This window comes from Caloenas nicobarica, chromosome 1 (assembly GCF_036013445.1).
Source record: "Caloenas nicobarica isolate bCalNic1 chromosome 1, bCalNic1.hap1, whole genome shotgun sequence".
Taxonomy (NCBI): domain Eukaryota; kingdom Metazoa; phylum Chordata; class Aves; order Columbiformes; family Columbidae; genus Caloenas; species Caloenas nicobarica.
In genome coordinates this window covers 186,992,746-187,016,751 of record NC_088245.1, presented here as the reverse complement: position 1 = coordinate 187,016,751, position 24,006 = coordinate 186,992,746, and the positions used below count along the sequence as shown (strand labels likewise).

The following is a 24,006-nucleotide window of genomic DNA, read 5'->3' as shown; positions in this document are numbered from 1 at the left end:
CACTGGAATAAAGTTTGATTTGGTTAACTGAGTGCCTGGCTATTGTTTATGCAAACAAACCTCACCATGCTTGTCAATCTGAGGAGCAAAAAGGTTGAAGTCAGTGTCACCACCCCCTCCAGAATTAAAGGAAAAGGCTTTTTGCAATCATTGAATGTATAAAGCCCTTAAAACTCAAGGGTGCTGTGAAACAACTGCAGGTTTTACATAATCTGCTATGGAAAGTGAAGCCTATGTTTTAGCTCTTGGTCTGGTGCTCTGTTAGTATTGAAGTCAGTTCTAATATTAGAGTTCAACTCAAGTTCCAAGTTTCTAGATTGTTGATTACCATGATACACACTACAAGGGTAAGTGTCCTGCCAGAAGAATGCCAGGAGCCCAGCACAGGCCCCCTAAATTCCACATGTAAGGGATGAGTGTCTGCTACCCTGAAGCCAGAGGTGGTCCCTGCTGCAGGACAGTTAGGAACTGTGGTTACCATCTTCTGCACACTGGTGCTAGGATCTCTGGGATGCAGTATCTCCCTGATATGACTATTTTTGTTACTTGTTCCTGCTTACACAGTAGTTTTTACTTAACTCTGTGCTTCAGCTAGAAAAATCTGACTTGCTGTTACAGCCTCTGCTGCTGCTATACAAAGAGATTGGCTTGCTTCATAAGCAGGAAGAAGGTTTGCCTTATTTGCCCTGCAGGCAACAAGAAAGGGCATCCTAGGACAGCAATATGGAATTGCCAGAACTAAGCCAAAAGGAACTTGGTCAGCCGCCTCTTCTGGCTGCAATAAAACAGCATCCTACCCCAGCTGAGTACATTTGGTGCTGACAGAGAGGCCTTATCTGCCTGCTTGCTCCATCACCCTCCAGTGATACAGCTGTGGTCTCACTCCTGTGTAAGTGGGCATTTCATATTTCTTCCTTTCCTCAAGCCAGAAGTGCAGCGATTGCATTCACTTCACCAGCACCCCTTAACCTTGAGGGGCAGTTTACTAAGTTTACATACAATAACACATGCAGCCTCTGAAGCAACACTACAGTTTGAGGAACAATGCTGCAGAAGTTGAGCAGTACACCCTTGCAGCAGCAGCCATGCTGTAACAGGCAGGCGCTGGAGCCAGCAAACCAGGCAGTTCTGACCCTCTGCTTACACCCTGCGCATCTGTGACAGCAGATCTGGATGACCACATCCCACTTCACATTCCCCAGTACAAGAAATGCAGTGATACTGGAGCAAGTCGAGCAAAGCATAACCAGGATGGATGGTGAAGAGAACTGGGTTTGTTCAGACAGATCTTACTGCTGTCTGCAGCTACTTCATTCACACAAGGGAACAGAACAAGGCACTTCTGAGACACTTAGAGGGGCAGGACAAGAACTAACAGTGACAATCTGGAACATGGGAAATTCCAACCAGGAAGGAAAAGTAGTTATAAGATTAAGGCTTGTGTGAAATCCCTACCCTTGGAGATCTATAGAACTGAACTAGGTTTTGTGAGCCTGCTGCACAGCAGTTTGGACAACACAACTTGCAGCTACTTCCAGGTTCACTCTATCCTGCACCTAGAACTGCAAACAATTGGTAGAACACTTTTTGTCACTGAATACGTTTCAACCTCCACGCTTGAAGCGCAGTGCCAACAGAAGCAGTTTCCAACTCCATGGGATTTTCCAACAGCCCAGCTCCTAAACAGAGTTACACAACAACAGCAAAACTTGAGTCCATACCTGTACTTCATACTGTGCCACTACCGTCAAGTAAGCACCTGGAAGGTATGAAATCTCTCTGCCTACTCAACTAGCTAATTACTAGCTATGGAAAGCTACGGCAGTCCCCTTCTGCTCTTGGTTCCTAACAATAAAAAACACACACCACAAAAAACACACACAATAAAAACTCCACATACAACCCCCCCGCCCAAGCAGCCAGCCTCAACACATTTCACACCAAGGAAGGCTTGAACAATCTCCATAGGAGAGCTGCACTGCTGAAAACAGTTGGAAGCAGAATAAGCATTATCTGTGGACTGCAGGTTTAAGTCTGGCTCAAGAGGGGTCAGTGAACATTTGCAGCATTATCTCACAGGAGCAAGTGCCCAGATCAAACCCATCACATGCAGGTATTGAGGCAAGCCCAGCTAACTGGTCACAGGCAGCTGACATGCTCATGAGCTGATGTGCCTCCTCAGCCCTCTCTGGGGACATAAAGTGGCAGAGAAGCACCTGTGCAGTCTCCACCCCACCCCCCATCGGCTCCCAGGCCAGGTGCTGCCCAAAACCCTAAGTCATGGATCTCTTTTTGATACCAAGACTTCTACTCAAGAAGTATTAGTCTGCCTCTGCCAGATTACTATTCCTCCCTCCAAATCTGACCTGTGGAAAACCCTGCTGCTCAGGGAAGGTGTGTCAGATTTTTCCAGCAGTCTCCTGCAGACTGCTGGTCCCCACCCACCCTCAGGTTAATGCTCTTGCTTAAAGACAGACAATTGTCTTATATTAATAAAGTAGGGATTACCTGTATGTAGAGACATCTAAGCCCCAAAGGATCCACCAGCTCATTACCATGACAGTCAGCTGACACTAAGTAACTCTTCAGAGGATTACTGCTCTGCACAACAGAACTTCATGTAAGTTTATTTGACAAGTTGTATCTACACAGAAATACATTAAGTACATCACAATGAGACTGCTTCACTTTACACTGAAGCAGCAAGACAATCCCCAGGAAAAAAAGGATCCATTTTATGTGTTTCCCTTCTTTTGACTTTCCCTTACGGCTCAATAAAGTTCACCTCCACAGCAAATGTCTCGCTATAGACTTTCCACGTTTTAGACTTGTGAGGGTTATCCAGCTCATTCCTGGGAAGGTAGAGTCTGAAAGATAAAATCCAGAACCATATCTTACAGCCTAAGACATGCTTTTCCTTTCAGCCTGCCAAGAGAACTTCAAGCTCAGCCCTGGAATATTAAATAGAGCCCCATATCTTGAATTCAGACACCAGTCATGCCTGCACAGGGCTTTGCATCTGAAGTAGTCTGAGAAACACAGATTTAGCCTGATCATTGTTGGGTTTTGTTTGTTAGTTTTTGTTTGTTGTGGGGATTTTTTTGGTTGTGTGTTTTGTTTTGTTGTTGTGGTGTATGTGTGTTTTTTTGTTGTTGCTGGTTTTGTTTTTTCTTCAGAGCGTCACAATGCAAGACTGTTCAAATAAAATCAGTGTTACCTTCAGCTCAAGGCCTCCTGATGGGATGCAAGTAGTAGGACTTTAATAACTGATCTTCCTAATGGCAAGGACTTGATTCAGTACTCAGACCCAGCCACGTTCTCCACTTTTAATGCTCAAATTCATGTCTAATTATCACTTAATAGCACTTAAACATCAGCTGTGGCTGAATTAGAAGCCCAGAGATCGGAGCACTGCCTTAGTATCTGTTCACTTCTGATAGACCTGGTTCACCTGAGGTCTACCAGAATTCTCTGGGCAGAAAGGGAGATAGTATCTACTAAATTGTGTTTAAAAGAAGGTCTGGTGGGGCATCCTCCCTAGCCCTGGCCTAAACAAAACACTTGAGTGAAGCTTTTGAGTGGCACTGCTGCAGGGCTATCAGCAGGCATATATTTCTCCTGGCATTGGTTTCATCCAACTAGATACCTGCACTGCTGGCTCAGCATATTAAGTTTAGAGTTAAACAGATTCATGGCTGCCTCTCCACATGCTCTGATGGGAATCAATTAAATAAAAATTGTTTCCTTCCTATTCCAGTCGTGGAGAGGAAAATAATTCTCTCACAGATCAAGTTCATTGTTCCTCTGTCTAAATCTGTCAAGTTTGGTAGACAGAAGAGAAGGAGGTCCTGGCTCTGCATTTCTACATCACTCCCCTAGCAAGACAGACAAGCCCAACTTTTGCTGGCTGGAGCTCCACCAGGATTTCTAGTCTCAACATGAACAAACCATAGTAATTTTTAGCTTTTACAAAAGCATGAGAAGGAGGTAGAGAGCCTTTCTTTAGGATCCCAAGCATCAATACCTCCAACTCTGATCTTAATGTCTGCCTGCTGAATGAGTTCCAGCCTCTCAGTCAGCCATGCTATAGAGGAGGGCAGAGCTGCCTTGAGTTTGAATAGTTAGCATTACCTTTTTGAACTCAAGTTTACTAACACCACTTAGCGTGCTGACGAAAGAGTCCAGTGGATTAAGCTGATTGAGATAAGGAGCTCACATATGTTTAAAACACTTGGCACAGTGCAAGCATGTGCCAACTGTCTGCTCACAAGTTACAACTGAGAGCTGGAGACCAGTACCTGCAGAGAAGCCAAGATCAGCCAGCTGTCTCAACTTTCAGTACCATGTTTAAGAACTTTGCACTCTGTTCAGACACCAGGAGTTAGCATCTGAGGGCAATCACTATGATCCCTTACCTGTTATTTTCAATAAAGGAAGTGTTGAACCAGAAGAAGAACGGGCAGTCATCATAGCCTTTTGGGAGATCCTAAACACAAAGACCTTGTTTAAGAAATCCATTAGATAATAAGACTCTTTTCTTGCAGAGCAAGAGTACCCACCTATCCCCAGTAGTTTGGTTTACAAAGCTATAGTGCCTGAGTCAGTACACTTGAAGAGCCCAATATTACACCCAGATCTCTATTTTCAAAGTTACTTCAGGACTAAGTCACTCAACACAAAGTAGTAAGAGACCCATGTTAGAAGCAGCAGGTACTCAACTAAGATGCCTTGGCTGTACTGTATGAACAGCCAGATGCCTCCCCCACCTGCACAGGCTGATGTAGCAACATTTGCTGCATCCCCCACTGCACATGGGTGCAATAACAGCTGCTACAGGGGGGCCACCCCCCCCCAGCAGGAGTCCCTGGGGAAAAGCACAGATTCAGCCTCCCACAGCCCAGCCAGCACCCAGCTGCTGCTTGCAGTGCAGCCTCTGCTCACACTCACTTGAGGGTCTTCACGCTGTTGTACTTACAGAATGCGACTCAAATCTGACTTTCACATCACCACTTATAACAGGGCTGTCTTCCAAGCCAATGACTACACAGTCACTTTCAGAATCAAAGAAGAGCTAGGCAATAGAATAAAGTATTACTTTTATGGAGAGTTACTGCAGAGACAAGGCACCAATTCATGACAATACCTAGCTACTCACTCATGGTATACATGTACAATAGCAGTGCTACAATAATAGCCAACAATTTAAGTTGCTCTGGTCAGAGTGAGCTATGGCATTTCATTGACCTCTGTGGAAAGCTTTCACTATTTTACCACTACTTTTCTTGTGACTTTGCAAAGCTTAGCTCTTTCATTTTCTCAGAATTTACAGCATATATTTAGACAGTTTTACATCCAGTATTGAACTTTCACAGGAAGAAGCTTTTGACTTGTAAGTCAGCTTTCAGCTCTGACTCAACTGATACAATTCCACAGTACTCTCACCTTGCAGTTTGCTTGACTGGCACACACACATTCTAGTACAACTTGTTTCCTCACTATTATCTGCACCTTCATATCAGTTCCATTGCCTTTCCCAACTCCTAGGAAGAAAGAGTTGCGTTATACCATAGCACATACATTGCCAGAAACACAAGTGGTCATGAAAACCAAGTGCAATCCTATTCAAAAGTGCCTTCTCTCCAGAATGCCTGTCTATAGACTTTAGAGAACTCAAATCCTAAAGGCAGTTCAAGATTCAGTGGCTGAAAGTTGTATTTTGAAGTAGCAGTGAATCCTACTAGTGGAACAAAACAGGCTAATGTAGAGTCTAGTTCCACTGACTGAATAAGAACAGCCATTTGAAGTCCCCCTGAACAAGTGGTGCTGAACTTCTGCCTTTTATCAAAATTACCAGTACCTAGGTACAGAAACAGATGTGTATAATCAAGCTGAGAAACACTAGTGGATACAGTTCCACATGTGGAGTTACTCTCACTTGAAATGTGACTCCCCTCCCAAAACAGAGCAGGTTGTATGTGAGCCACCATTTGACCAGACACCCAGAAGGTGAGAGAACACATGCAGCAACTGCACTCCAAAATGATCTTCACTGTATTTTAACTGTGCCGTTCATATTCTCAAATCCCAGCAAGTCTACATTGCTATAATAGGGTTAGCAAGAGACAGTAGAGATCAGCTGCCTGTACTAGGAAGCCGTTACCAGGTAGAGGAATGCCCAAATTCAAGAGTTCTTACCATGTATAGAGTGGATTTTGAGGTTTTTTATTTTGAGTTGTCTCTCTGGCGGGAGTTTCAAGTTATACTTGTTTTTCAGGATTTCATAATACCCAACATACCTACTCTGTAATGCAAAAAACCCAGACACATTATGCAGTTTCTGTACCCCACACAGACTAATTCTAGGCAGAAGTAGGATTAAATAGATCTTCTACTTCAAATTCTCAGCTCTCCTCAGTCCAGAGCTAAGAAGAAAGTAGGGATTTGTTTTCCTTTCCCTCTCCAGTTGAAACAATCCTCTAAACAAATTCAGCATCTACATTTTCAAGCAGTGTTTAAACTTAATGTTCTAAGATAAATTCTTGATTCAGCAAGGAGCAAAGAGCTTTTATAATTGTAGCTTTTTAAAGGACCAAGTGTTTAAACATACAAGATACTTCAATTTTACAGAAGAACATTCTGAAGGACAACTGTACTTCCATTCTACTCTATACCAGCAACTATAGTACCTCTGTCACCAGCTTCATCTCACAGTACACAGTGAAACAAAATGAGCAAAGCCCCTGAACTGTGGTCTGAGGCAATAGCTTGTTTAGTATTTCTCGTGAATGCAGTCTCCAGGGGATTCATTCCTCCACCCAGCCACATCACAGCCATAGCGCTCCCCAGGCCAGGCTGCCGGTGACAGTGCACCCTTGAGAAACAGCCCAGTTGTCTCACAGGGTCATGCTCCTGTGAGGATGGGCAAACACCACTACAGGCTGCCCAGAGAGGTTGCAAGGATTTTCTAGACCTGACTAGACATGGCCTTAGGCAACCTGCCCTAGCTCACCTTGCTTGAGCAGTGGGGTTGGACTGAAAGCTCTCCTAATCTCAGCAATTCTGTTATCTTAGACACCATAACTCAGATTTGATGATTACACAAAAAAGGCATAAGGAATGTGCTTGGACAATGGGGAGAGGGGGAAGATACAGTGCAACCCTACCAGTTGACAGTCTTCTAGCCCTTAGAGCATAGAAAGTTCAGGAGTTAAGCATTAGCAGGAACCCACATCTCTGAAACAAGGTAGGAAAGGTGCAGTAGCATAAGTGCTCACAAGGCTAGCATTAGTTCGGCTACTCTTACTGGACCTGCTCAAGCTTACCTGGGATGGAGTTTCAACTCCTTGAAACTTGGTACTTGTGCTTCTATCAGTTCTTCTCTCCCCAAAGTAGTCCAAACTTTCCTACATAGGAAGATAATTTCAAGGGTTAAGATATTAATCCCAACACCATTCCCCTTCCTGAGAAGGGGCTAGTAAACTAGAATTACACTAATCAATTGCAATACAGGAAGGCAAGTGAAGTTATGCAATAGTTGTTTTGATACCTTTCAAAGAAGGCTTTTAACTAGAATAATTAATAATTAGGAAGTCGGATACATTAAGACTGTCATCTATGAAGGAGTGCTAATAAAGCTCATTGAATGAGGAGAAAAATAAGCCTTTTAAGCAATTGCTTTAGAACCATCTATATTTCTCAAGTGGTCTGTGACAGACCAAGCTGAACATCAGTTCAGATCTTCACAAACCAAACTCAGAGAAAAAACAAGTGATTAAATGAATACACAGTCTGGCCAGACTACCATGAGTGACCTGGGCCTTCTGCAATCCCGATCTCCAGACTGATACACCAGACATTGGATACTAAAGCAGCACATGCATCTGTCCTGGCTGGGACTTGATCTCTCTCCCTTTCCCCAGAAGGGCTTCTTGCTGCAACACTGGCAGTCAAGGCAAGACAATGCTTGATGCCTCACACTACTTGGAAGGATGTTAGAGAAAAACACTGCACTTAAAAAACAGTGACACTATCTTTAGTAAACCATGCTCAGAAGCCATCTAAAGTTTAAGAAAGTTCTAGCTCGAGATCCTAGATCTACTATACCTCAAAAAAAAAGTGCTTCACAGTTGGTATTCTGTTAAACTCTACTTTCCCAGTTCTTCCTGATCAAGAATAGTCTTCATCAGAAAGGAATTTACACAGCAGCAATATTTGCAAGAACTTTTTTGTAAAGCAGGTTGTTCACAGTACCCTTTTTTTGGTATAGACTTTTTGCAGAGTATTAGTGCATTTCACCAATTAAGTAGGTTGTTCTTCTATTAAGTAGGAATAGTAGAAGAATCAAAAAATAACCACCAGTTTTTACCTTTGCACTCTCAAACTGGTCACTGTCTATGAGCCAGGTGCAGACCATTGTTCCAGTCCTGCCTGTATTAGAAGTAAGAGACAGGTTGAACTACAGGAGTTCAAAGGTATTTGGGATTATTTTTGTGAAAGTGAAGTTATAACTTTTGAAAAAGAAGAGGTAACAGGAGATAAGTGACACTAGAGTAGTCAAGTGGCCATATTTCTGGCAAGAATGAGTTAAAGACAACATACTAGTTTGTTAACTCGTTCCTTAAAAGCAGTCCCCACATTTATTTGTAGTATTCCTAGAGATACTTACGAAGCCGGCCAGTATCTGCATACTCCATTCAGCAGGGACGGAGTCAAGTACACACTATGATTAGGTTACAGACTGGCACCTGCCAACGCTCTAAGCCTCATAAGTTGCTTCTCTGCTCCAACTTCCCCCACCCCTCCAACCCCACTAAGGGGGCACTAAGACTGTTAGCACAAAGACTCCAATATAGTCTCAGTTTCAAATTTAAAAATCTCAAGAGGTCAAGCAAACCCTCCCTATACTTGTTCTTCAAGCTGGTTTTGGCCTGCAGATATTTTGTGTTTAGTTGTGCAAAACCTTTTAAATTATGGTTCCAAGTCGGGGAAAGAGCCTTCTTTAGGTTGCATAACTACTTGGTTTAGGACAAGTATTTGCAGTAGTAACAGTAGGTGGGTAAAGATGCAGCAGATGTTCACAGGGAAATTTGGCTTATTTGTACAGTTACCTGCAAATTTCAACAGCTCCCACACTACTACAGGTTGTGGATAGCACCCACAGGTCAGCTCATGAGCAGCAGCTTAGAATACAATGTAATGGGAACAGGCTAATCAATCACATAGTACCTTGTGTGCCTACAATATTCCACCCCAACACTGCAAGAAATTAGAAAGCTTGAGGTATATTACAGTGCAGGATAATCCCTGTGGGTGACTGGCTGCCAGAGAGCCAAAGCAGCAACTGAAAAATTTTGATCATAGCAATTTCAGTAGCTCACTATTCTGCAGCCTCTCCTGGGAGACTGAAGTCTCAAAGTCAGGACAGGAAGAAGTTATTGAAGACCATTTTGAGATATCAGATGCCATCTTAGATTAAGAACCAATTTGGGCTACCTAAAAGTAGGGTTGCGTAATACAAAACACAGCAGCATACTATTGCTAGTCACAGTGCCTGCAGAATTTGTCAAGTTACACTCTAAACCCAGCTCATGCTATCACTTAAGGCCATACTTGCATCAAAGAAGCTGTGATAAGAATAACATGTAATTTGTAGCATACACTGATTACACATGAGAAGTCCTACCTTTGCCTCCTTTACAGTGAATTGCTATGATGTTCTTTTCATCTTGACTCATCCATTCACGGACACTGGCAGTGAATTTCAGCATGTCCCTAGATAAGAAAGTTAGTGGAACAAAGCAGATGTCCACACAGAGCTACCATGATGTATACACTTCTTGGTAAGACTTACTGTAGTGCTGGGACATTATGGTCATCAATAAAGATCCTTTCCACCCTGTAATGGAAGTACTTGGGGTCATAGCCTTTTTCACCTACAAAGAAAAATCTGGAGTTAGGCCAGTAAAGGGAATAGACTTGCAACAAAGGAAGTGGCTTGTGACACACAATTGCTGGTCTGAGCATATACTAGTGTTTAAAGTACAGCAGTAAAAATAAACAGATCAAAGTGGAAAGGCTGTGAGAATTTGGGTAAAACCATGCTTGCTTAGCTTCCAGTTTCACACCTCTCATTTTTAAGTGAAAATTCATCTCCAGGCCCAGATGGCCACTCCTTTCCATAGGTGTTATTTAGAGATCTGAAAGTTAATGTTCTGATGTACTGTCAGGGTCAATCACAGCAACCACCACCTACCAAGTGGTAAGGAGCTGCTAACACCACACTCCTCATCTGTGACCCCTCATCTACCCTGCTGTTGGCTAGAGAACCATTTTACTTTTTCAGGACTTCAGTATCAATGCTCCTATATCACACCTTGTCTGCTTCCAGCTCTGATGCTCTACTGTGAAAGCAGAAACAGGATAGTTGTTCCTGAAGTATTTTTCATTGTTTTAGCCACCTCTAAACAGAAAAGTTGTTAACTATTCATTCATCTCATTCTTCTAAGCCTTCAATAGAAAAATCCTCCAACATCACCCAAAGTTTTAGCCCAGGTTTAGTTTTCCACTTGTTTCGTAAGAGTTTTGGAACACTGAAGCAATTGTTCAGCATGAGCAAGGAAGTCTCAACCGCAAGGCATCCAGTATCTCCTTTGCAAACTTCAGTACAATGTATTAGATGTTCCAAGTCAATCACATTCAGGACAGAAGGCAGTCAGAGACAGCTGTGTCCTTTTGACAGACTGAATTCTTGGGGATCTAGTATTGCCAGCATCACACCTTGAAAGGACATTTTTCTGTTTAGCAGTATTTCAATACAGTCAGCAGCTAAACATACTTACTGCAGAGATTGTAGACTTTATAGTGGTTTGCATGTTTGGTGTCCAAAAATCTTGCAACTTCCTAGAGCAAGAAGAAGACACAAGTTCAAAGTAGTTAGTACTCTGCTCCTTATTTCCATTGCCACCTTAGCCCCTACCCCTGAGATGGGATCAGCAGCTGCAATCATTCACAGCCCTCAGACAACAGGCCTTCCCAGCTCAGTAGCTCAGGTTCTTGTCTGGAATAGAAGTACTTCCACAATCTTTCCCACCCTACATATTTATGTTTCCACAGTATCAGGCAGCATAGCTCTAGAGGGCATTAATGCAGGCCTTTTAAACATCTTTATTTAGATGAGTAGACAGTTCTCATACCTCATACTACTACCAGCCTGGGACAGAACTGACTTGGTTCTCTGAAGCATTCCTGAGGAACAGCAGCATCAGAGCACCAGCGTGTGCACACTGTGAGATACATCCCACTAGGTATAACTAAGAGACTCCAACACAAGCAACACAGCACAGTTGAGACCACCATTAAGTCATTCCAACCAGCCAAGACAGCAGGATTAGGACTGACTTGACAATCTAGTCCACATGCAAATCAGTGGGAATCTAGAAGTGACCATTCAGAAATACCGAACTTGGTAGATGAGAGATTTTTACCTCTATAGGGTTCCTATAGAAAGACTGCTTCCCAGAAGATGGAAATGACATTGCAATAATGCGATCTGCAGAAAAGACAGCAATCAGAAGTAATGGCAGAGCCCTCCCCACATGTAGGAACTACATGATCAAGAGCTACATCATTATGAAACAGCTTATTTCTACCCTAATTATAAGAACCACCTACCCATCTCTGAAAGGTTTTATTTTGCATTTACTACAGCTAGAGAAGGAGAATAATGCTTCCTGAAGCATCAGCTACCATTAAGCATCAGTCTCCATAGATTCACAGGCAAAAATACTGTGAATTAATCAATAGTTTCTCAGCTTTGGTTCCCTAGGCCTCAGAAGGATTTCTGTCATTGCATACAGCATATACAACCTCTCTCCCAGAGGGCTAATCCTTGAGAACAGCATCAGAGTCTGGAATTATATTTCAAAATACCACAGAAAAGGAGTAGGCCTGGTTTGACTTCATACTTAAGTTTCACAAGTCTAAAACATTGCCTGTAATTCAGTTAATAAGTGCTTGACATGAAAAACTAGTGTTAGCAGCATGTAACATGCTGCAAAGTGTCATTTGCTTCTACAAACCAGTAACATAAGTGAGGTCCAGATCAAAGCCATCTTTCATATAACGTCTTTTGTTTTCAGAGACCTGCCAAAAAAAAAAAAGTAGAGTTAGTCTTCCAAAGGAATGCCAAAGATCAACAAGTGTTGCATATTATTGGGAAAAAAACCACAACCATCTAGACTCTGAACTTAAGTCATGAGTAGCAGAGGCTCATTTTGCTATAGCAAAGTTCACAGCATTAGCCAAGAATTTGTGTTAAGTTTTAGGTAGAAGCTCCATATAGAATTTTTACCCTGAAGTGTCAAAGTTTATCCTAGTGGAAAGAACACTGGGGATTCTTTGCAGACTGCAGCATGAATCTGTCATGGAGTATTTGGGGGCTGGGGGAAGGAAGAAAATCAAGGGCAGCATAACCAAGACTGCATATTCCTGAGCAAGAGGACACCCTTGAAGCTTCAAGTACCACTTCAGTGTCCCTGATGAAAATAAGAGGCATTTACAATGGATAGGGCTTCAACAGCTAAGGTTGTTTTGTTTTCACCTGGAATAAGCAGCAGAAGCATTAAAATTCCTATCCTCCCCCCTGTGAGGGAAAACAGTCCAAGTACCACACAAACTAGAAGTTTTCAATAGAGACACACGGTGGTGTTGCAGTCACTTGGCTATGCTGGCCTTCTGGGTCAAACTGCTGCTCACTTGAACAAAGTTAAGAATTATTAGCTATACTCAAGTTGAAGGCAGAGCTCCAGTACCCTGTCAGGGACACTGAACAGACATGCTGCTTAGGCAATATCATCATTTGCAGACTAATAGGCTGTGGGCAGTCTTGCTACTTGCCATTGATGGCTGCCTGGAGAAAGAAAGAGTTGGAACAGAAACTTCAATATATTAAGCAGCCAACTTACCATCCTTCTGGTCACTACTTCAAGTTGCTTCTTTTGCGAAGCGAGACGAAATATTCTTATTAAGATGACAATTCTCAGAACTCGGAGGAGTGTAACCATTCTAGACAAGAGTGACATTCACCATAAATGAAAATGAAATTGAAATGAAAATGAAATTAAATATAGATGCAAAGCTTAAAGCTATTTAAAAGCTGTTTCAGAAACAGTTCAAAGCTTTGTTTCATATATTGAACCAGGACTTCTCAGGCTGATTTTGGAGAAAGAATACTCTGCTTGGAGAATACATAGTTTTGAGGGTTTGGTTTTTTTTTTTTTTAGGAGTACACATTCTGAACAGCTAACAGAACTAGGTAACCCCCCACTTGCTCAAACAGACTTTTCACTGGCACATCTGCTCAGAAAGCAACAAGTTCCTTTAATATCACCCATGTTATTATCCCTAAATTCTTGTTCCTTGAAGCTTGTTCTAAGTATACATTTAAGTGTAGGTAGCTACCTGAAAAATAGCTGAAGAGAGAAGCTAGACAGGCTATATACACCATGCCTTGATTAAGAAACCTGAGAACAGATCTGTATAAACTCTGCATTTAATCATGCAGGAACTTGAGCAGATAGTTTGATTTGAGGAACTTTGAACTGCTGTTGAACTTTGAAGCAGGCAAGATGCTTATGCGAGTGGTTCTACAAAACAACTGAACAGAGGCAGCTGCTTTCATATACCCTTAGGGACTAGGGCAAACTAACATCCATTCCTTAAGGAGGTATGTTACCTAAGCATATACTTTCAAGTAGCACACGCACATATTTCAGGTCCTGACACACTTAGGTAAGAATCCTGATGAATACCTACAGTAAGGGGGACAAATATTACAGAAACATTAACCCATTGCCTCCAGTTGAAGACAGTCTGCTCTCCACTGATGTGGAGCTTAAAGTCAGGAAGACACAGTTGTCCTGGACACCTAGAGGGAAGCTTCAGTTTTTCCCTCAGCTCCTTGCCAGTCCAGGATCACCCTACTGTTTTCGAAACACAGCTCCCTTGGAGCTAGCAGCCAAGGAGATGAACTAACACTGGTGTAAAGACTCCATAGCCCCTCTCCCCAGCTTGACCCACAACTATGAGAAGCAGCTCTTCAACATAAAAGCAGTTTGCATTCTGCCCTTTAAGAAGTTAGCCAGTTAAGCATTAGCTCTCAGACCAATACTCAGCTCTCATTCTTCAATGCCCTTCTGTAAGTCAGACTTCAAGGAAATGGGTAACTCAATTCAATGCACATCAGCTAGACCAGATTGGAAACAGAGACTTTATTTCTCCATCAGGGCATGTTACCCCTATGGACCACCATCAAAACGTCACTCATTGTATCATCTGCACAAATGCTGCACAGATCCTGATTATTCTCAGATTTATCAGGTGCTTCCTCTTCTTGAGGAAGGTCTATGAGCAAAGAAAAGTGATAAACTCCAGGTAGGCTACTGGGACTTAGCTGGATTGTGTGGACACTACTGAAGTGTTAGGTGCTAAGACCATCTTATCTCAGGATTTGTGATTTGGCTAAGTCTGAGTTATCATTTATTGCCAGGTAGTAATATTTTGGTCAGAGCAAGACTGAAGAGCCATTAACAATAGAAGCTTTACAGAGGACCTTGCATGGGTGAGATGGTAGGCCCCAGCTCAGTGTCTTCAGAGAGTATCAGTGTGAACTCCTTTTCACATGACCCAAAAGCCTAGTCTAAATCCCCATCCACTTCAGCAAGTCAGAATACAAGGAACTTGCACACACCGATCCACAACAGGATGGGTCAGTGCAGGATCACACCTACTACTAACATCACCTAGTAAAGACAGCAGCACAGATTACCCTGCTACAGTGCTATTTCTCCTACCTTTAACTGGATGCTGCCAGAAGATGAAAGTTGCTTTAGAAAAATGTGGCCAGAAAGACGGGAAGAAATCATTTAACTCAGATTAATGTTTAAAAATACCTAGAAGGAAACAGCCTTTTATGATTCTGAGGCTGCAAGAGCTGTTAATTTGACAGTTCTGTTTTCTGAAACCTGAGTTTAGCTGGCATTTGAAGAGATAACTAGTGCTTCCAGATGTTTGTCCAGCTCTAGCTTCTTCAATAACTAGAGTTTGTTTCTTCTAGATTAATGTTTCTCCATTCATGCCCAGTAGACAGTTGAATTGGGGGTGGGGGATGATTTAAAAGAAAAAAAACCACACCACTACAACCCCCCCCTCCCCCACCCCCCCCCCAAACAAAAAACAAACACACACCACACACAATCAGCTTCTTTCTCTGGATGCTGCACGCAAGTTTCACTAATTCAAACCTAATGCAGATAAATTAATCTTAGAGTTGTAGTTCTGTCTCCATCAGGAAGGGATTCCTCTCACAGGTTATCATCTGATCAAGCTACAGAAATCGGATAGAACTATAACTTGAATTAACTTATGCACATAAACAGCATGGCTCACAACATGGCTGAAAAATCCAACATATGTTACCACGGGACTTTTGGGAAAGCAAGGTGGAAGAAATAAGACAGTGTGGTAATTCTTTCTGTTTCAAGACCCATTAGATGAAGATTCTCCCTGTCTGTCTCATCTGTTCTTAATAATCCAACTGTTCTTTCTGACCTTCTTCAGACCCTCCTCTCTATCAGAGCTGCTGCACACCTTCCCTGCCCACTCCCCCCCAAAAAATGCTCAAGTCAGAGCATTTAATGGCCTCACTATTTACTTTTAGTTACCCCAACTGACACATTTAGATCATCTTTGCCTTCAGGACAGGGACAGTCTACAGTATAACTGTAGAACAAAGTTAGTATTTCATGGCACAGACTAATGAGGGATAGAAACACCTATCACTGCCATATCTGTGATCTAGAATACACACATCTAGCTTAGAGATACCCAAGAAAATTCTCAGAAAACTATCAAGAAAAGAGAACTCACATTTAACAGCTACCAAACCATTCTTACCTTGGTATCTGATCTGCTGCAGCAAGGTCTGAGAAGGAGTATGTCATGTTAATTAACAGAGTGCCCACCACTATGAATGCATCCAAAATATTCAGTTTGGACCGGAAATAGTTCCTGAAGCTGAAACAAAGGAGAGTTTTAGACAGATGCCTGCGTGGGTAACAAAGATTAAAACACATCTTCAGGAAGAGAACCACCTATACGGAACTACTGCTAGACACAAGCTCTCCTGAAGCAGTTCTTAACAGTAGACACTGAAGACTCACTAAGAAGATAATCTTGCACCTAGTCTCCACACAATTCACAGCAAAGCTGAGGCACTTTCCAAATGTTCACTTAAATCAAAAGTGCTTTACAGATTATTCTATAGAAGGGTAACAGCCCAAGAAGAGACATATCCATTGTCTAGAACCAGAAAGTTCACCTACAAAACATCCATGTTCACAGTCCAAGCTTGAAGTATGGCTTCCTTACTAGCCTGAGGGCTTAACACACTGACTTAACTTTTGCCCATGTCTTACCCTTCAACAAACACCCTCAGGAGAACATCGATGAGGAAGAAGAGTGCTATTGCCAGGGAAACACCTTCAAGAATCTCTCTAACACCTTTCTTCTTCTCACTGATAGCCAGATCCACAATCACAATTATAATGTCCACAATGATAAGTACAACTCCAAATACCCTGCAAAAAGAAAAATACAACTTGAGAGCTAGGAATGAATTGCTGACACTTATTGACTGAAGAGCACAAGCTCAGAATTATGTTTTAAGCTCTTCCAGCAAGAGTGTGTTCTCTTATACACAGACTGGGGTGTGCCTGTATAAGCAGCTGAAGGATTCCACAACATGGGCAGTGGGATTGAGCACGCTCTCAGCGAGTTTGCTGACAACACCAAGCTGTGTGGTGTGGTCAACAGGCTGGAGGGGAGGGATGCCATCCAGAGGGACCTGAACAGGCTTGAGGGGTAGGCCCATGCAAACCTCATGAAGTTCAACATGGCCAACTGCAAGGTCCTGCGCATGGGTGGGGGCAACTCCAAGCACAAATACAGACTGGGCAGAGAATGGATTGAGAGCAGCCCTGAGGAGAAGGACCTGAGGGCATTGGTTGATGAAAAGCTGAACACAACCCAACAATGTGAGCTTGCATCCCAGAAAACCAACCATATCCTGGGCTGCATCAAAAACGTGACCAGCAGGTTGAGGGAGGTGATTTTCCCCCCTCTACTCCACTTTCATGAGACTCCACCTGGAGTCCTGCATTCAGCTCTGGGGCCCCCAACATACAGACATGGGCCTGTTGGAGAGGGTCCAGAAGAGAGCCACAAATTTGATAAGAGGACTGGAGCATCTCTCCTGTGAGGAAAGGCTGAGACAGTTGGGATTGTTCAGCCTGGAGAAGGTTCCAGGGAGACCTGATAGCAGCCCTTCAGTAACTAAAAGGGGCCTATGAGAACACTGCAGAGGGATTTTTGTGTGGGGGGAGTTTTTTGGGTTTTTTTGTTTTTACAAGGGCATGTAGTGATAGGACAACAGGTAATGGCTTTAAACAGAAGAATGGTATATTTAGGTTAGATATAAGGAAGAAATTCTTCACCATGAGGGTGGTGAGGCACTGGAATAGACTGTCCAGAGAAGCTGTGGATGCCCCATCCCTGGGAACATTCGAGACCAGGTTGGATGGGGCTTTGAGTAATCTAGTGTGGTGGAAGGTGTCCCTGCACATGGCAGGGGCGTTGGAACTAGATGATCTTTAAGGTCCCTTCCAACCCAAACTATTCAATTATTCAAATTGCATTAAAGTGATCTGCACAGAGTACATTGTCCATGTGGAACTGTACATTTACCTCTGACTCAACTGTAGTTATTCATCTGTATTTGCACAGCTACCTAGAAGCAGCCCAAACCTGAATGCCTTAGGGCACACAAGTGTCAGTGCTGTCTTTCAGCCTCCTCACCTTCCCTACCACTCGTGACATAGCGTAATCCATTAAAAATAACTGTCTTTAATGGCTTACCTTGTTTCAGTACCTAGACTGCAAGAAATGGACCAGCTGGTTGTTCAAAGGCTGCCACAGCCTGGAGTAAGCCATTAAAGAGGTTTTATCCAAGTCAACAGCTTTCACAGTTCTGACTTTTAGCTCTCCTTGGAGAATGTAGTCATCTGTTTAAGACTTATTTCCCAATGAAAGTATTAATACTTTTCTCAATTCACCCTTTCTGGGGGTGTTAGGAGGTTTAGTACTTTCCAGACAGAGCAGGCTGGAGTCACTGTTGTTCAAGGAACTCTCCAAGTTCTTACACCAGAAATAAGGACTATTTCAACCCTGCTCATACCATTACAAGCATGATCTTTTACCTGAATCCAAATGACATCACAAATGGGGAAATTTTTCTCCTAATTGCACTGCAAGAGAAGAAGATTGGCATCAGGACAAGTGACATTTTGCTACTGGTATTAGCCACAAGAGCACTGTTACATTCTTTTCATTTTAGAATTCTGTGAACAAAAGAACATATAGCAGTGATTTCTTCAAGAGGAGATTATTCGGTTGCATTCATGAAGTATATAGTTTAAGACAGTACTTGAAAGCAATGCTTTGACCACTTGTTAGAAAAAGTATTCATCAGCTACAGACCCTAGAAGTACAGCAGTACATACTCACGCACAACCGTATTCGGTGTCACAATTGTAGCGACGCTAGAAATCTGGCTTAATGCCCAGTTTAAGCTTTAAGAAGTGGGCTTATATAATAGCTGTTGGTCAAGAGGAAGATTAAAGGATAAATGTCTCTCAAGGTATCTTGAACAAGATATTAGCTTATTGTACCAGGGGGTTGTTTTGTTGGTTTTTTTTCCAAGCCTGGGAAAAGCTGCACTTGTTAATAGCTCCATTTATGCTTCTGTGCTCTTGGAATAGAGGAAGACAAATCTCTCTTCTACCTTTAAAAGGAAATATTGGTTTGGCTGTCAGATTAAAGACAAGTGCCTTTTAAGAAAATGAGTTACTGAAGCCAAGTTCTTCCAACTGTGGGAGTTATCTCCAGCCCTAGCAGGGCTCCAGCTCCTCTTTTTAGTTATGGACATGGTTTAGTGCTAGAGTTAGGTTAGGTTATGGTTGGACTTAATGATCCTGAGGGTCTCTTCCAACTGACACAATTCTATGATTCTATAAGATTATTTGTTGTCTCTTTGCTTTAAGCCTTCTGGTTTTAAGCTAGGCCTTTGTGTAACTATCTTACTAGCTGAAAGTCTCCTTAGGCTACACCAAAAACTAAATTAGAAGGAATTATCTGCAAAACTCAGGTTCTGACAGTTTGAAAGATAGATTTCCAGTGTGTTAAGTAATCTTGGGATTACTTAACTACAGCAAGCACTTGAGTCTTTTCATGGACACTTAAAAGAAAACATCTTCTAAAAGTATATCACTAACAGTATAACCTACCAAAAGATTCTAACACTGACAAAAAGTACTGGTAGATTCCTTTTGTATTGTTCACATACCTACCCTCTTTCCTGTTTTATACAGTTACTACATTTCCCCTCCCACCACCACTAGATATACCACTGTTACAGGAAGTCTTTGGCAGCTCAATAATGTATATTGCACCCCAGTGATCCTACATGAGCTACTTGTTTTCTTGAAGGTAACCCAAGCATCACATTTCACTTGGTGCATATCCTTAACACCTTAGTAACTCAGTTTAAGGCAAGGCTAGATATATTTGAAGTGATGAGGAAGCATCTTTCCAGGCTTACTGATTACTTCTCATTACTAGGTTCACAGTTTAAACTAAGGAACAAGGTCCAACCAGCAAACATCTGCATCCTTAAGCAAGAACAAGATACTGAAATTGTAGTGCCCGCTTTTCCCATGGAAGTCAAGGATGTAATCACAGGTCTTGTCTTGAAGGCAGCCTAGCATAAGAGGTTCTTAGATTCATAAATGTCTAATATCTAAGGAAGCACTGCAATAATTACACTAACAGCCAGTTGGTCTATGAGTTTGCCCCACCAATCCTACAATGCAAATGTAGTAGGAAGACTTCAACTCCCTCAGTCTAAGGACAAGTACCTTTACCAGATGCACTTAAGACTGAAATATATACACATCGCTCCGATTTGGCCTGCCAACATCTTAAATCAGTTGAAGAGAATGTGGCTCATTTGCTCACATACTTAGATTAAAGCTTTTATGTTTGTAAATGCCAACTTCTGAATTCTAGAAAGACATGTTGTCACATAGAAGAACCAAGATAACAGGCTTAGTCTTGAGCTGCAGTAACAGAGAAACATGCCTATTCGCTTGTCACTGACTTCACTAACTATGCTAGGAGAGTTAGTAAGTGGTGACAAGAGATAAACAGTTAGAAAATAGCTACCTCAAGAACAGAGTTAATCACTAGCAAGTTCAGACATGGTGAGGGCATGATGCTTATCATTTGCCCCAAATACTCATTCACCTCATTTTATCAGGAGCATTTGTTCTTCTGCGCTCTCCCAAACTCTTTCCTTTGGGAAAATTCAATCAGCACAGTTTGGAGTACCCATTCTCCATAATATGATGGACTTGTAGCTAGTTCTTGTGTTGGGCTTTCATCTCTAGAGGCATAAAGAAGTTTCCTGAACTTTATTATATACCATATCAGATGTCAATATCAAATGATTTACTGGGCTTATCTCTGCTTCAACAAGCCATCCGTCTTATTTTGGCTCAACAGTTTCCACTTTTGGGGGTAAGCAAGGCATTTGGTATATTATTAGCTTACTTGGAACAGCTGTCTGGTTCATTATCCTCATCACGGCCATCATCAATCTTTACTGTGTGCTCTTCTGCTGTTGGAGAGCTGGCAAAGAAATAACAGGAGTCACGCATTGATATAGATGTCAACTTTACACATTGCTACCCTTCATTGTTCCAGAGAAAATAATATTAACTGTCAGCTGAGTAGCGAGCAGCAGCCTGGGCCAGAGCACAGGCACAGTACCAGGGGAAGAAAGATCTCCCACATGTTGGTACCACAGAACCCCTTGGCTTGTACTGACCTGGTTCCACATTAGCAATCCATCTCCCAGAAGTTTCTCTTTTGGAGAAAGGAACAGATGTGTTCAGCAATAGGACAAAGGGCTTTGAAGTAGGGCATCTGAGAGTTCACTGAGGACTTTAAAGTCCAGTCCAGACTCTGGAAGTACTGGAAACATGCACATGCAAAATTGCTTCAGAGAGTCCAAGTGACAAAGCATGCTGTTGCAGTAAACTACTTGTTCAGAGAACTAATGTTTTCACCAGGAAGAGCCATAGCACAGAGATGTTTTTGTGCAGCGCAGGATACCAGACAGGAAACTGGAAGAGTAGAGCAGCAGCTGAGCTAGTGCTAGAACAGCATTTTTGGGGCTAGTGGCTGTTTGCCATAACTTCCTTAAAAGGGTTTCCTTAGATCAAGTTTTTGTTCAACCACCTCAGAAACTTTGAGGGTCACATGATGACTTCAGAGAAAATAAAGTACAAAATTCAAATCCAGGAGTTTCTAATTCAGCTTTCTCCACAGAAAGGCTGTGCTGCATAATAGCACAGCCAGTGTTTGCTGTGGCTCTGCCTCTGGCATCATTGCTTCTTGGGCAGGAGCAACTACATAGACATATTCAATATTGACATTTCCCTGCTGTTCTGAGGCAATCTAGCATGATTGAAGCATTAGTGTAACAACGCGGAGAATCCAAGTATTCTTCACCCTGCACAACAGACTCGTGCACATGCACTGCAGTGTGGGATAACCCCCTTTTAAGCACAAAGTTTATTGATGCATTTCCTACAGTTTCAGCAATCAGTACAGATGGTTCACCACCTGCACTCAGTACCAAGCCAAATAGAGAAATTTTACCCCCAACAACTTTGGTATTTAAGGCTAATTTTCCAGTTCCAGTATCCCCATTTTGCCAGAGCTTTGCTTCAGTTCTAGAAACAATGTATGGCCATTCAACTTTGCTTTCCAGCTATTCTTACAGGATATTCACTTGGGAGTTTCCACTTAATGTACAGCTAAAATGTTTCACTCATTAAAGCAGGTTGTCACTGCTACAGCAATTTTGTTGCAGGTCACTTGTTTATACTTGCAGGCACATGAAGGGCACCAAATGCCACCTTCTTAACCTCTGCTGTGATTAAAAGAAGTCAAAATAAGAATGGGTGTTTTGGATTAGGAAGCTAATCTTTAACACAAAAAGAAAACAAGCCAAGTCTGGGTACACTGTTTCCATTGTGCTCTCACACAAAAATTCAGTTCCAGATAATGCCTTCCTCCGAGGGAGTTTGTTTTGCTGAGCATTCTACAGCTGCTTGTTGTCCAAGCTGAAACAAGCTCTCTGCCACAAGCTACTACATCTAGTCTTTGACTGCTGGGGTGGAAGAGAAGAAAATAAGGATATACTAGAATAACCTATTTCCTCCCTACACATACTCTCCATACAGAGCATAAGCTTTTCTGACTGCTTACAGCTAAAGGGAACTTCAGACTTGAGGCTTTCAAGGAGAGAAGAGCGTCTTTCTCTACATGAGACCCTGACAGTGTTTCTGGATGCTAGAAGAGAGCAGGATTTATTACCACAAGCTTATTATACCAGGCCTGGGTGTTCTGCACTTCTTACTTAGCTCTTAACTACTTGCAAGAAGTCAATCACAATGGCACATTTCTCTCAAAGATATCACTCCTCTCAGACAGCAGCAACTTAAGGAGGGGGTGGGAAATGCAAAGACTATATGCTATATAAACTTCAAGCACTCCGTCATTATTCTCTTTGTTATGTTTAAAACACTAAGAAACTCTAGCCAGGGGCCCACATGCAGCATACTTCAAACCAAAACCCTCACCCTGGTGCAGTTCGCTTCACTCACCTGGCCGCTTCTGCCGGCTCTGCCCCTTGCTCGTACCTCACAGTTGTCATCTTGCCTGTTGTTGCTCCGCTGGCCTCAAGAGAAGCACATCTAGTTTAAGAGATATGAGCACAAGAAACAGTGAATACCAGCATCCCACAGCAGCTGTGCACTCATGTTACCAGCAGACAGGCTTCTGCTTCAGGCATTTACCCCCATAGCTGACAAAACACAATCTTTATCTATAAAGCTAGTGAGAGTCAGGGCACTCAGCAACGCGAGGAAGGTTTTTTGATCACAGTTAGTATGCCACAGCGACGATAACCTTAAAGCAGCATCTTTACCAGAGGATGAAGCATTTTCCCCTGCTTCGAGCTACGGAGCACGCGAGAGCCCCAGCCGGCACCCCCGGGAGGGGCACGGGCACGGCCCCGGCTGGAAACCCGGGGGAGCGGGTCCAGGCGCTCCCGGCGCCGCACATCAACCAGCCCCGCGGCGCCTCCGCTCCCGTACACCTGCCTCAGGCTCAGCCTCACGGTCCCGGGCAGGGAACCAGCCCCCACATCGGCGGGTACGGCCCGGCCGGCAGCCTCCCCGCTGCCCCGGCGAGGGGCCGGCGCCCCTTCCCGCCACGGGCCCCGCACAGGCCGAGCCCCGGCCCGGCAGCCGCCACACGGAACCTACGGCGCGGCAGCCCCAGCGGAGACAGCCCGCGGTGGCCGCAGCCCCCGGGAGCCCCCTCTCCCTCTGCCGCCCTCACCTCAGGGCTGCCGCCGGGCTCAAAGTCGAGCCCGGACACCCGCCCCCGGCGCGCCGCGGGCTCAGCGGAAAGTTGCGTTAAACTTCCTGAGGGTTGTTCTCCCGACCCTCCCGCCTTCCCTTGCCCGGCCCGCGGAGCCCCACTCACCCGCCGAGGCGAGGCCGAACCGCGGAGCGGGAGCACGCCTCATCCCCCGCGCCGGGCCGCGGATAAAGGGTCCGGCGGAGCCGCGCGGCTGCACCTGGGCCGGGCCGGGCCGGGCGGCACCGCCCGCTGCCATGGCGACGGCCCCGCCGCCGCTCCGCGGGCTGCGGCAGGTGCGCAGCGGGGCGGCCACAGGGGCCTCTCGGGGAGCTCCGGGCCAGGGCCGGCCCGGCCCCCGCGGATCACGCATTCCTGGGCCCGCAGGAGCGAGGAGGCCGC

The 24,006-nt window shown here is 43.7% G+C and overlaps 1 protein-coding gene across 4 annotated transcripts; it reads right to left on the bottom strand.

Moving 5' to 3' along the window:
* Positions 1–2,608: 2,608 nt before the first annotated feature.
* Positions 2,609–23,806, bottom strand: LOC135989742 (phosphatidylinositol 3,4,5-trisphosphate 3-phosphatase TPTE2-like). 4 transcript variants are annotated; one of them, XM_065636787.1, is made up of 19 exons: positions 23,731–23,806; positions 22,845–22,934; positions 20,722–20,799; positions 18,312–18,359; positions 16,473–16,634; positions 15,952–16,071; positions 12,963–13,062; positions 12,078–12,141; positions 11,484–11,548; positions 10,839–10,899; positions 9,851–9,932; positions 9,683–9,771; positions 8,366–8,427; positions 7,323–7,403; positions 6,196–6,301; positions 5,443–5,540; positions 4,976–5,071; positions 4,416–4,486; positions 2,609–2,867 (listed from the first exon to the last, which is right to left on the bottom strand). In XM_065636787.1, exons 2-19 carry the CDS (start codon positions 22,892–22,894, stop codon positions 2,765–2,767), a joined length of 1,536 nt encoding a protein of 511 aa, XP_065492859.1. In that variant the 5' UTR covers positions 22,895–22,934; positions 23,731–23,806; the 3' UTR covers positions 2,609–2,764. The 4 variants fall into 4 exon arrangements, with proteins under 4 accessions (XP_065492859.1, XP_065492850.1, XP_065492875.1 ...); XM_065636778.1 differs by lacking the exon at positions 23,731–23,806 and adding an exon at positions 23,584–23,622; XM_065636803.1 differs by lacking the exon at positions 23,731–23,806 and adding an exon at positions 23,584–23,622 and having other exon boundaries at positions 9,683–9,747.
* Positions 23,807–24,006: the final 200 nt, after the last annotated feature.